Below are 13,092 nucleotides of genomic sequence, written 5' to 3'. Positions count from 1 at the left end.
GTCCTGCTGCAGGATACATTTGTGGCCAGTAAACAATCATTTATATTTCTGAAAACATTCTTTGTTTCCAGCATTTTTTCACACCTGCCTAAAACTTTTGCACAGTACTGTAACTATTTTTACTTACCTCTGAGTTTATTTTCAACCTGAACCACACTGAATGATGGACATGTTTATAAAAAATGTTTTAAGGGAACCGCATCAAATCTGTCATAGAGATGGTGAATGTGTTGTTCTGGCTGTTGCCCTGCTGAGACAACAGCAGGAAGTGTGTGAAGTTTCCAGAAGCATCTGCACTGCTCTAAACCAAACCTATTCATTGAATGGTGCTTTATGCTTGCAGCAGGCCCATCACCCTCAACATGAACCCAGCTCATCCAAGGAGTCAAACAGGGAAAATACTGATTCATTCAAATGCACAATACATTTCTTGCAGAGGACTTTCCAAAGTCAAGCAATCATTGAAAGGTTTATACATTTTCAAAAGCCTATCTCCACACATGCACTGCAATTCTGTGCCAGTAGGTTGGATTTACAGCGCAGAGCATAAGGACGAGCAAATGCTGCAAAAAAGTTTATTGTGAATTTCTTGCTAAGACAGATGGCAGTAGGACTGCAATGCTAATGGAAAATCACTACTAACGTGTTTATCCCATTCAAGGCAAAGACACCAGAGAGGGAGAAAGGGGGGAATCAGGAAGCAACAGGGCTTATGGCAATAACAGAATGACTTAGTATGAGACAGAGGTTAGCTATAATCTCGAAATACAAAGGTTTCAGTTCAGTCTGACAAAGAGATTTAGATTTGGGGATGGTATCAAAACCCCTGATGTGTCATGTTTCGCCTCATCTGAATTACTGGGATTATTTACATCAATCCCCGAGCTGCTGCTGAGGTTTACACTCTTGTGTTTGCCGTTGTTGTTTGGAGGCCTAGTCCTGAGCCCTAGATTTTAGAAAGCCAAGTCAGGACTCTGCTTCTCATTTATCAGACAGATGTCTCCTTCCCAAGCAATGAGTAATCACAGTGCTCCATCTGTCAGGCTGCACCCACCTGGTCTGGTGTTCAGCCTTCTTGCTTCTGTTCCTTGTCATGGCTTGGCACCCACACTTGCCTACCAAGCACTTTTTTTGGGCAAAGCATGCAGATGCTTTGTCTCTGTCTGTCTCTATCTGTTTGTGTCTGTCTGTTTCATTTCCCACACTGCTCTTTTTTTTTTTTTCATTTCTTTCTCCCTTCCTTCTCTTACTCTCTGTATTGCTGACCCAGACTTACCAATCAAATGGACAAACAGATTATGCGAGGGAATATAGGGAGAAGTCATTTATCTTCCTCTATTTTGGCTTCATGACTGAATGTTTACCCTCATTGTAGCATGGTATATTCCACCTTCTCTTTTCAGTATTCTTTGCTGGCTTCTTTTTCTTAAGGCTCATAGCTACTCTGTCTGGCTCTCTTCAGACAAGCCTATATTTTAGAAGGTGCATTTGTAAGCAAAACTGCACAATTTCTCTATTAATTTTATGTTATAACCTTCTGTTTTCTGTATTTCAAACCAACCCAACCATGTTACCGCAGCTTTGAAGTGCATCTGTGGAGTTATTTTTTTAAGTTTAAAATGCGATTATTCTGTCATCTCAGGTTTTCCACCTTCCCATGGATGTATCTGTTTGCCGGGATCTTCAGGGATGCAGAGATGGCCTTTATCATCTACGTGTGCATCAACCTCTTCATCAGTGTCAACACCATCTTGACCACCTGCATCCTCTACTTTCTGGGTCAAATATCAATGCATAATCCTGAGGTAAGATTAACTGTAAGAATCAGGGGGAAACTTAGAAAACATACCTTGCTTGTCCATTGACAGGAGAGTGAAGAATTCAAGATGAGCTCAGTTAAACTCAGTTTCACATCCTCAGATCTTGTCCCCTCTTCTGTGCTTCTCTCCTGTAGGCAATCCAGAAAATCTTCCAGAAGCTGAGCTACGCCTTCCTCATCTTCCCCCAGTTCAGCTTTGGGAATGGGCTGATGGAACTGGCCAGAGGTGACATAGAGGTCCAGATTCTCAGTGGCTATGGAGTCGATGCCTATAAGAACCCATTCTCCACAGAAGCTCTGGGATGGATGTTCATCTCCTCCATCATCCAGGGCCTGGTCTTCTTCACGCTGCGTCTTTTGATCAACAAATCTCTAATGCGCAAAGTCAGGTGAGAAACACAGAAATAATATAAAGGAGAATATACATTCACAGAATCTTTAACTGAGATCAGTTTCATTTGCTTTCTTTAAAGGTAGGATGGACTTGCAAATGCACAAGATGTGTTTTCTGCTAACACTGATAAAGCAGTCTTCTTGTAGCCAAAAATCTGAAAATGAGATGTAATAAATGCAGATAATATGCAACCGGGTGGTTAAATATGCAACAGAGCAACATTAAGTAATTAGAGAAGACAATTGCAAGTAAAATTAGATTTTTTTTATTCTAAGTGGGCCAAGATTTTGGTGATTTTATTTATTTTTATTTTTTTGTGGCAGGGACGGGGGGTGATAAAGCATTTATATTAACTAGAATGCCTTGCACTTATTTAAAAACAAAACAACAACCTTTCTGTATTATAGGCGTCTAATTTGCTACATCAAGACTGTGCCTCAGGCAGCTTATGATGATGATCAGGATGAGGATGTGGTATCTGAGCATCTCAGAGTGGCCAGTGGAGCAGCTAGCTCAGACATACTGCAAGTCAACCGGCTCACAAAGATCTATCAACACCTCAGTAAGAAGGTCCACGCTGTCAAGAATCTGTCTGTGGGCATCCCTGCAGGAGAGGTAAGCCTCAGAGGCAGGAGCACAGAATACTAATATAGTAAAGCTGTTCTAAGGCAAGAGGGTAGCAAAATGGGGGGTATTGTGTAATAATGTCTAATCTCTTATGGCAGCAGCATAACTCTATAATTACCCAGAAATCACACAGCCTCTGTTTTGTTATTTCTGAAGAGCTGTACGGTGGTACTAGTCGCTGTGTGCAATGGACTCGTCAAAGATTGCAATTAATTTAAAATACCAACAGCCTACTGTTATTAACACAGCTGAGGATTTGGAGCCACTGTTGGCGGCTATAACAAGCATGTACAATATTGTACATTTTAATATGGACTAAAAAGACGGGCCAGCATTTTCATATTCTTCTGCAGTCAGTAAAAAGTGATCATTTTAAGCTGTCGTTTTAATTTACTCTCAAAGCCTTTATTTTATTTTGACCAATTTCAGTCCAGTCTTTGATCCGAGTCATTTTTATTCTATTACTTCAGATGTCTGGTTGTATGAAAAAGTTTTCTTTGGACACACTTCTTTTTTACATAGTTTTGCAGCACTAAATACTGACCTGGCTAATCTTTAAAGAGCCCAGCTTTACGTCACAATACTGCATAATAGCAAAATGCTTGAAGTTACTAAGAAACTAGTGTTTATTTTTAGTGCTTTGGCTTGCTGGGAGTGAACGGAGCAGGAAAAACTACCACCTTCAAGATGTTGACTGGAGACGTTAGCCCCACTGATGGCACTGCACAGATCAAGGACTGGGATGGGTAAGCTTTATGTAACATGTGAATGTTGCCTAGTGCATGTTTGTATTTAATCTGTTTTTCTTTATTACCCCCTTCTTCCACCGCTGGATTAACTTAGCGGGAATAGTTGTGTTTTTATGACCACTCTTGCATTTTAGCTGCACACTAAAGTGATGCAGAGATGTCAGGATAAGTATGTACACATTCCAGCAAAATAAAGATGACTTATAGAATTAAACATTTACAAGAAAGAATTTCATTTTATTGGTACAGGTGCATAGGTAATTCCAAAATTTAATTACGTAATGCAATCATTCACATATGAGGGATGTTATTAATTTTTTATTGGGGAAAATTTGAATATGATAGTTTTGGGATTTAGAAACTAGCAATTTTATCTTAAAGATGTATCTGAAGAGCTTTCATACAAGTAGCAATGTACAGTCCTGCTGTGTTGTCAGTATATAAAGTGGATATTAGCAAGCTAGATAGCACCCCACAGACAGCAGATCCTCTGAAACACCCTACATGCCTGTCCCACATCATGTGGTGAATGCTGCTTAAGAAAATCTTTCTTTGTGTGTGTTTTCCCCCCAGACATTTGGTAGACATCATGGAGTGCCAGAAACAAGGAATTAACATCGGCTACTGTCCTCAAGTGGATGCACTGGATGATTTGCTCACTGGAGAAGAGCATTTGTACTTCTATGCTCGCATACGTGGCATCTCAAAGTGGGAGACAGACCGGGTAAGGAAGAGCTGCAGACGCAGTGGTGCCTATTGTCACTTTGCCAAGTGACAATAGCATTCAAAAAGTGACACGGGATCTGATATAAATTCAAAGGTGCACTTCCAGCGCAGGACTAGAAGCTGATGCTGCTCCTATGCATACTGAATCAGAAAGTGTGCAGCAATGAATGATGTGTGATGAAAGCTGTAGAATCTGTAGCGAAATGAAAAAGCTTTTGTTGTCAGCTTGCGCAGTCCAAACATCAGAATTGAGCTGATGTAGTATGCATTACTGCGGAAAAATGTATATTTAAATTCTGCTTTTATGACGGGAGAATCTTATTTGACATGCCACTAAAGCCTCAATCTTCTCATTTATCATTCCTGAGACCTAATCAATCTTGCTTCTGTGGTGATTGCTGAGTGTGTCTGCTTATTAGAGGACTCTGCAGAGCAACCAATCAGCACGTGATGTGTGCTCAATATCAATATCCCATCAATATTTCTTTTTTGAAAGACAGAGAAGAACAAAAATAAGCAGCTCTTAGGAGTGTGAAAAATTGTGGAAAATATCATGACAAGCTGTAAGCGCTGTCTGCTTTTTTCTCTTTCTTTGCACCATTTTGAGGTCAGAATGAAGAACAACAAAAACATTGTCTCTGACAGTCTCAGGCATTTTACCAACAGAATTGAGCACGCACATTACCAAGAGTGCTGCACATAGATACACATGCTTACACAGACAGTAAAGCACAGAAATGGATCTGTCTGACACTAATCACCCTCACTGCTGTTGTTACAGCCCCTCCTCTCCGGTCAGTATACTGACAACAATGGTTATAATGGCAACTGCAGCAGCATCAGGCTAATTCTCAAAGCTGAGGTTATATATAGAGTTCCTCTTATGTTGTCTCCTACTGACAGTCCCCTAGCTGTGCATAATGAGACAGGCCTTAATGGGGTCATTTTTCATTGACATGGTTTTGTTGGCTTAATGAGCTGTAACATCAAAGGTGATAGAAAGCAGCTTTTATGAGAGAACATAAAAACATCATATTTTGATTTGAACCTGCTGCATGAGGAATAGTCTATGTTACCAGTCTTTATCATTCACATAACAAAATACTGTGTATTTGTCTAGTATGAAATTGTCTAGTATAAAACTTTTAAAAACAGTGAATGGTAATGAAAACTCTAGACAAAAGGCGAATTGTCTTACAGAGAAACAGCAGAGACTCTATGTGAAGGTATCTATTGCATTAACTTGCTTCATCGATCTGGTTTCCAAATTTGCCAACTAATGGGAAAAAGACTAAAGCCTACCAATGGGAAATCACTTTAAGCTATTTGAAAATGTAGTTGTATTTACAGCACACTATTTTATTTGATTAACAGGGAAGCCTTGAAGAGTTTTAAGTGACTGAAATGTTTATAAGTCATTAAGGGTTTTTGATCCCTGCTGGGTTTAACACACAGGATCAACTGCCATGCACCAAATGGATTATACTGCATCAGCTTCTGCAGCCCCGGGACTGCATAGAGTTTAGATAGAATAAAGTCACAGTGTAAAGTCATCACTGCTGTACAAACATAATTAAATATTCATGGAAGTGGAATAGATAGATACCTTAGTTATTTGTTGTGTGGCTGTACTGGACGAAATGGGAGAAAGCGGTTACACGTGTAACAGGAATATAAAATTGGCAGTAAGAAATAGTATCCACCTTTACCTTTTATCATGTAAATCTATATTTTCCTGTTGTGAAAACAAGTATGTGTAGTTATATATTAGATCTCCACTGAGGGTCTCCAGTTGAGTTCTTTGCATTATCTTAGAGTCTCTACCTTACAATATAAAGCGTCTTGAAGTGACTGCAGTTGTGATTTGGCTGTTAAGGAACAGCAACTGTTTGAAGCTTTATCATGTGGCTGAAGCTAGGAGCAGCATGGTAGTCTATAACACTGTCTCATTTTGCTTTGGGGTGAAGGCAGGGGGTCAAACAGCCACGAGGAGCAATCATTAGACCTATCGACTCCTGTTACATCACTGAAAGACCATTACACATCCCCTGCAATGATTAGCAGTTTACAACAGACGGTGTTTGGACATTTCCATGATCTACATTCAGATATATATAATACATAAAGAGCATACATAACATAATTTCTTTAGGGATTAATAAAGTATTCTGCTTCTGATATAAACATGGATGGAAAAAGGCAAAGCAAATTTTATTACCTTTAATTATTGTTGTTTTCTATCATTAATCTCGTGCTTATCACTTAGCATGTAAAGTGTCTAAAAAGAAGATTACAGTAAGTAAGTAAGTAAGTAAAATTTTATTTATATAGCACATTTCTAGATAGAGATCACAAAGTGCTTTACAAGATATAACAGATTAAAAAGACAAAATACAAACAAAGTTAGCAAAAGGCAGTTTTAAAAAGATGTGTTTTTAGCTGTTTTTTAAAAGTAATCAATGAATCAGCGGATCGTAAGTCCTGAGGAAGGGAATTCCACAGTCTGGCGGCCACAGTAGCAAAAGCTCTATCACCCCTAGTTTTCAGTCTCGTATACTGAATGACAAGTAGGCCCTGACTACTCGACCTCAGAGACCTACTAGGGGCATAGGGCTGTAAAAGTTCAATGATATATGGTGGTGCTTGTTGTTGAAGAGCCTTGAAAGTTAAAACCAAAATCTTAAACTGGACTCTAAATTCAACAGGAAGCCAATGTAACTGCATGAGCAACGGTGTTATATGTGAAAATTTAGAAGCTTTCGTCAAAAGTCTTGCTGCAGCATTCTGAACGATCTGCAGACGCTCCAAAGAACCTTTATTTAAACAAGTAAACAGGGAATTGCAATAGTCCAGTCGTGAAGAGATAAAAGCATGAATAACAATCTCCAGTTCGGTATAGGATATAATAGAGCTCAATTTAGAAATATTTCTTAAATGATAAAAGCAAGACCGAACAAGAGATTTAACATGACTATCTAACAGGTGGTAGTCCATGCAGTAATAAATAAATGATTTGCTTTGACCACTGGTACTGCACCACCAATTAAAAAAGAAAACAGACTGCTAATTAAAAATTATTACAATGTAACCTATCTGTGTAGTCACATTCTGGCTGGGATTAGTGAATGCCAAACTAGAGTCCTCTCACGTGTGCTGTTTGTTATTTTGTCCATCCACTTTGTAATCCCCTGCATGTTTCCTCTGTAGCTGGTGAACTACCTACTGAAGAGGCTGCAGCTCAACTACCACAGAAACATCATTACCGACGGTTACAGTTGTGGCACCCGAAGGAAGCTCTCTACAGCGCTGGCTCTCATCGGGAATCCACAAATCCTTCTCCTGGTGAGAACACACCTGTTCACACTGCTGTAGCTGCACATTTAATTTCCTAACAAGTCACCAGACAACAAATATTAAACTAACTCTGCACCGTTCTTCCTGAAATGGTCTTTGAAGGAAAGCAGATATCGATCACTTAGACTTGACAGATCGCATATAGTTAATTAGTCTGCTTACCCAAGCTTACCCGAGGGGTCTTGCCTGTAGCTTTTAAGTTTGTTTGTGCCTATGTCTCCATCAAATCCTCTCTCTCTTTTTCCATCCCTTTTTGTCTTCAGCTATTCCCTTTTCCTCCCCGTGTTTTCTTCAGTAACCAGTGCTCCCTTGTTTGATTTGTCTTCATTTCTCTGTTGTTTGCTCTGCATGCAACACTGGACCTCCCATCCCCATTCCTATTTTGCATTTATATATGTGTTTACTCTCTCTTCTTTGCTGTGCCCTTCCCTCTACTGTATGCACTACGCTGTGTTTGCTACATGCTGCCTTCCATGTTTTCATTTGATGCCTTTATGCTGTTTTGACCATTCCTCTATTCTTGTCTCATTCCTCCGTTATCCACAGGATGAGCCAAGCTCTGGCATGGACCCTCGTACTAAGCGTCACCTATGGAAAATCATCTCTGAGGAAGTGAAAGGAAAGTGTGCTGTGGTTCTCACATCCCACAGGTTAGAAGATATCATGCACCCATTATATGACCTCAGCACAAAGGAGAGATTTGTGCAGAGATGATTAGCATTCTAGGACAAAGCCATTCAATCTTTTTCCCACAGCATACTCTTGATAACAAATGTAATAACATATATATGTGTGTATGTGTATGTATATATATATATATATATATATATATATATATATATATATATTTCTGTGTGACAGCTGGCATGGGTAATTACTTTTATCCTAATGGACCTTTGTATGACCTTTTATCTTTCCCTCCTTGTCTCCAAATCTCAGCATGGAGGAATGTGAGGCACTGTGCAGTCGTCTTGCCATCATGGTGAAAGGTCAGTTCCGATGCCTGGGCTCCCTGCAGCACATTAAGAACAGGTTAGTGACCTCTCCTCATCCTACAACCCTGCCATTACTGCTCTCCACACCCTGTCTCCACTGCCTCTCTTTCTTGCCCCCCATGGTCCTTTGTGCAGTTGAATGCTCAATTTAATTTGTAAGAACAGTGCCCTCCACCACACACACACACGCACGCACACACACACACTCTCTCTCACTCCACCACCAGAGCCCCATGCCTCAGACATGTAAGAACTCTGCTTTGTTCATAAAATCTCCCTTGTGCAGGTTTGGCAATGGGTTCACTGTGAAGATGTACTTGGCTGAGGCCTCTTGTGACGTAGGGAAAATCACTAGCTTCATGCAGCGCAGATTCCCCAGCACTTATCTCAAGGTGAGTTATCCAGAGCAGTCAAGAGTACTTGGTAAAAAAAGGACTCTTGACTACTTTCTGTGCATATTTTTAAATATACACTATAAACTCTAAAGTACACGAGGCATTAATGATCAACTGATAATTAATAAGGCAAGATACTCTTAAATTATGAGCCTTTTTTGGGTATTATTTCCATCCTTTATTATTTGCCTAACAAACTAATATAATAAATCCACAGATGCAGTGATTGTGACAAATCCTGGCAGTATTCCAAGGTCTTTTAGATCGTTTATGTTTCTGGTATATAATTATATATAACAGATGGATATATAAATATGGCTATATTTGTCAGTGTTTAAGGCAAACGTGTTAGCAAACAGTTGCTTATTTACACATCCAGCAGACATGAATCAGCATAAGCACTAATTTGGTGTCATGTTTCTATCTGCCTCACTCTTCACCAACTCCTGAGGGAATGTGGTAGTGAACCAAAATAGCAAAGTTGTTGCCCGTGAAAGCGCTAAATCAGTCATTTAAGCATGGGGTTACCTTCCGAGCTGGGTGATCATTTTGTGTATTTGTCACTGTGATTAACCGTGTTCCCTGTACACGTTTGAATCAGTGTTAATATGATAATAATGATCAGTGCACCATTAAAGAATCTATAAAAAATGAACTTTGTCTGATACCTCGCTGCCCATGTGGACTTTTCTTCATTATAATGCTGACTTGCTCAGCTAAGAATAGAAGGAAACTCATTATATAAGAACCTGCTGTGCCCAGAGCCCTTACCAAAAGTACAGTGCGTATACAGTATTTAAAAAAAAAAGTAGATTTTCTACCCCCAAAATAATGTTTGCAGCATTGTAAGATTAAGAAGGATTTTATTTTCTTCATACAAGTGCAAGAATCAAATTATAGTTAAAGAAGAACGAGCACTTTCTTTTAACTTTTTACCTCACATTTGGCATCCTTTTCCAACACACAGGACCAGCACTCGGCTGTGGTGGAGTACCACGTCCCATTTGCTCCTGGAGGTTTGGCTGACATCTTCGACCAGCTGGAGTCCAACAAGACTGCTCTGCAGATCAAGCACTTCTCTGTGAGCCAGACCACACTGGATGAGGTGAGAAAAAAAAGAGACAACATAAACTGAGAGAGGGGAAGAACTAGTGTGAGGTTTTTGTAGGTGTGGGTTGATGGTGGCAAGGGACAGAAAAAAGCGACGGGGAGTGAGAGAAGAAGAGAGGTGGGAAAAGAAGCAGGGACACAAGAAAGCTGAGTGGGAGTGAAAGACAGAGAAAGAGAAAGTTTAAAAGAGGCAGAGGGAAACTGACAGAGGGGAGGCCTGAGGGAAAATAAATGGAATATGAGTTAGGGTGAGAATCCAAGAGCTTTATATGCAGCCAGTGCTGATATTCTTCAACCACTTTACCCCTTTGAGGCTTGGGGATTGGAACATACTATAGGCAGAAGACAGGACAGGAGGGGTGGGGGGGTTGGGAAACGGACCAGCCAAAATTAAGCAGGTCAGAGAAAAATAATTGCCTTTCATATTGACATGGCTCTTACATTATTGCTGAACCTTCACAGGTCTTCATCAATTTCGCCATGGGAAAGATCGGCATGGAAACCATACCAATTGATGCCGAAGATGAAGATGAAGTACAAGCATAGAGCTGACTGCCATCTTTAGTGTGTGTCCATTCACACTAAATCTGACCTTAATATAGTAGAAAATGTGACTTAAATGTTTGTGGGTTCTTTTTAGGAATATTATTTTTTAGTCACTTGACTGTGAATATGAAGGTTAAATTACACTTTTTTTCTTACCAAATCAAACTGTTGATGAAAAGCATAAGAATACATGGCCAGTCTGCATACACGAGTAGATGAAGTGAATAATTACTCTTCTACATAACACTGTTTGCATGTTCACTTTGAATCATTCAGGTAACATTATATATGACGTTTACTTTAATTATGTAGTCTGTTAATTTCTCTCTGTGGCTAGGGTTCTTTTTACCTACCTACCTTTACCTAGAATATTAGACCATAGCTAATAAAATATTTAGAATGATTTTTAATTAAGGTCATTGGTGGCAAACCATCACTATACAACATCATAACATACTCATTTAATAAATATATAACACAAACAAAAAGTAATGTATTTTTTTATGTGAACTATATATAATTCTGCTCCTGAGATGAAATTTTGCCCTGTACCTGTGCATGTGCAATGACAATAAAGTTGAATTCTATTCTATTCTATTCTATTTTAAATTTGACAAAAGAAAATATTGACACTGAGAGCTTAATATGCACTTTCCCCTCACTCATTAACACTTTCTCCAAGGGTATATGTAACTTCTGGAATGACTGTACTGAATATTTAATAGACTTTTTTGCCTATGGACCTGCTCCATGTGGTATTAACTGCATCAAGCCTATTTTTTTATAATTTAATAAAGCTATTTTTCAAGTGCAGCTGCTGTTCATTTGCCTACTGTTTATGCTTCTACTATTTTTCTGCACAGGGACTATTTAAGATCTTTGATTTTGCTTCAGTGGTCAATATAAGTTATAAAAACATTGCAGATGTATTATTGCATTTCTACTAATTAATTCAGTTCAGTTCTATCCATTTATTTTCATATATTTTCATATATTATTTTCATATAACCAGCTATTTTGTGCTGTAAGGTAAACACCCTAACATTCATATAATGCCCTATGAGCAAACACTTTGCGACACTGGGGAAGACCGTCCTTTTTACAGGAAGAAACCTAAGGAAGGGTTGAAAGAGGTAGCATACTGCAGTGGCTGGTGAGGGGAAAGGGGAGACCAGAAACAACAAAAAAAGGTTTCAGGAAAAATTTGACAAAAGTTAATAACATGCAGTACTGGTATATAAATGCACACGGACTGAAAAAAAGGGGAGTGGGGGAGATGTACTTGGTGCATCAAACAAAGTCTCTCAAGTACCTTGCACCTATAATAGCAAACGTTAAAGGCTAATCTTATAAGCGGAAAGAGTTAATGTCTTCCAAGCCCGAACTAGGATCTGGTTCCACAGTAGAGGGGCCAGATATCTGAAGGCTCTTTCTCCCATTCTACTTACATAAACTACAAATCACAAATAAGCCTGCAGTTTGAGAATGAAGTGCTCTGTTGGAATAATATGGTGGTCCTGTGGTAAATGAGGTCTATATAAAGTCTGATCATTCAGGGCTTCGTGCTGAGGAGAAAGATTTTAAATACAAATCAGGATGAATCAGGTTTTTTTCCTCATCCTAGTCTTAGATGGCACATTAGTGGCAGTGTTTTGGATCAATTGAAGCCTCTTCTGGGACCTTTTAGGAAAAGAAAAGTCTATCATAAGGAATTACAGTAATCCAGCCCAGATATAACAATTGCAAGGACTTGGTGTTTTTTGAGCATATCTGCAGAAGAAAAATCATTCCTAAAGATCTGTTTAACATGCCAGTCAATATATATATATATATATATATATATATATATATATATACATACATACATACATACATACATACATACATATATGTGTAGGAGAGAGGAACAGGGAAGTGTACTGGTATCAATTTTCAAGAACAAGAGTGATGTGCAGAGCTGTAGTAACTACAGAGGGATAAAGTTGATGAGCCATACCATGAAGCTATGCAAACGAGCTGTTAAGAGCAGCAGTACACCTTCATGCCGAAAAAGAGCACTACAGATGCAATGTTTGCTTTGAGAGTGTCGATAGAGAAGTATAGAAGCGTAGAAGAGATTGCGTATGTGAAAGTTGTGAAGGACATGTATGAGGACAGAGACACAGTGGTGAGGTGTGTGGTAGGAGTGAGTGATGAGTTAAAGGTGGGGGTGGGATTACATCAGGGATCACCCTTGAGACCCTTCTTGTCTGCAGTGGTGATGGACAGGTCGACAGATGAGGTGAGGCAGGACTCTTTGTGGACAATAATGTTTGCACATGACAATGTGATCTATAGTGAGAGTAGGGAGCAGGTGAAAGAGAGCCTAGTGAGGTGG

At 39.3% G+C, this 13,092-nt stretch overlaps 1 protein-coding gene across 2 annotated transcripts in view; it reads left to right on the top strand.

The window, feature by feature from the left end:
• abca12 (ATP-binding cassette, sub-family A (ABC1), member 12) overlaps positions 1-11,528 on the top strand; it is a 58,125-nt gene extending 46,597 nt beyond the window's left edge. For both annotated transcript variants that reach the window (XM_082509431.1, XM_082509430.1), the window contains exons 61-71: positions 1,643-1,805; positions 1,955-2,208; positions 2,621-2,828; positions 3,477-3,586; positions 4,163-4,313; positions 7,523-7,657; positions 8,216-8,319; positions 8,609-8,701; positions 8,951-9,056; positions 10,027-10,164; positions 10,632-11,528. In XM_082509431.1, coding sequence (XP_082365557.1) covers positions 1,643-1,805; positions 1,955-2,208; positions 2,621-2,828; positions 3,477-3,586; positions 4,163-4,313; positions 7,523-7,657; positions 8,216-8,319; positions 8,609-8,701; positions 8,951-9,056; positions 10,027-10,164; positions 10,632-10,715 — 1,546 coding nt within the window. In that variant the 3' untranslated portion in view covers positions 10,716-11,528. The remainder of the gene's footprint in view (positions 1-1,642; positions 1,806-1,954; positions 2,209-2,620; positions 2,829-3,476; positions 3,587-4,162; positions 4,314-7,522; positions 7,658-8,215; positions 8,320-8,608; positions 8,702-8,950; positions 9,057-10,026; positions 10,165-10,631) is intronic.
• The last annotated feature ends 1,564 nt before the right edge of the window (positions 11,529-13,092 follow it).

The sequence above is a fragment of the Aulonocara stuartgranti genome (genome assembly GCF_965226115.1).
Source record: "Aulonocara stuartgranti genome assembly, chromosome: 16".
NCBI classification, from domain to species: Eukaryota; Metazoa; Chordata; class Actinopteri; order Cichliformes; family Cichlidae; genus Aulonocara; species Aulonocara stuartgranti.
This window is presented reverse-complemented; position numbering and strand designations above follow the sequence as displayed.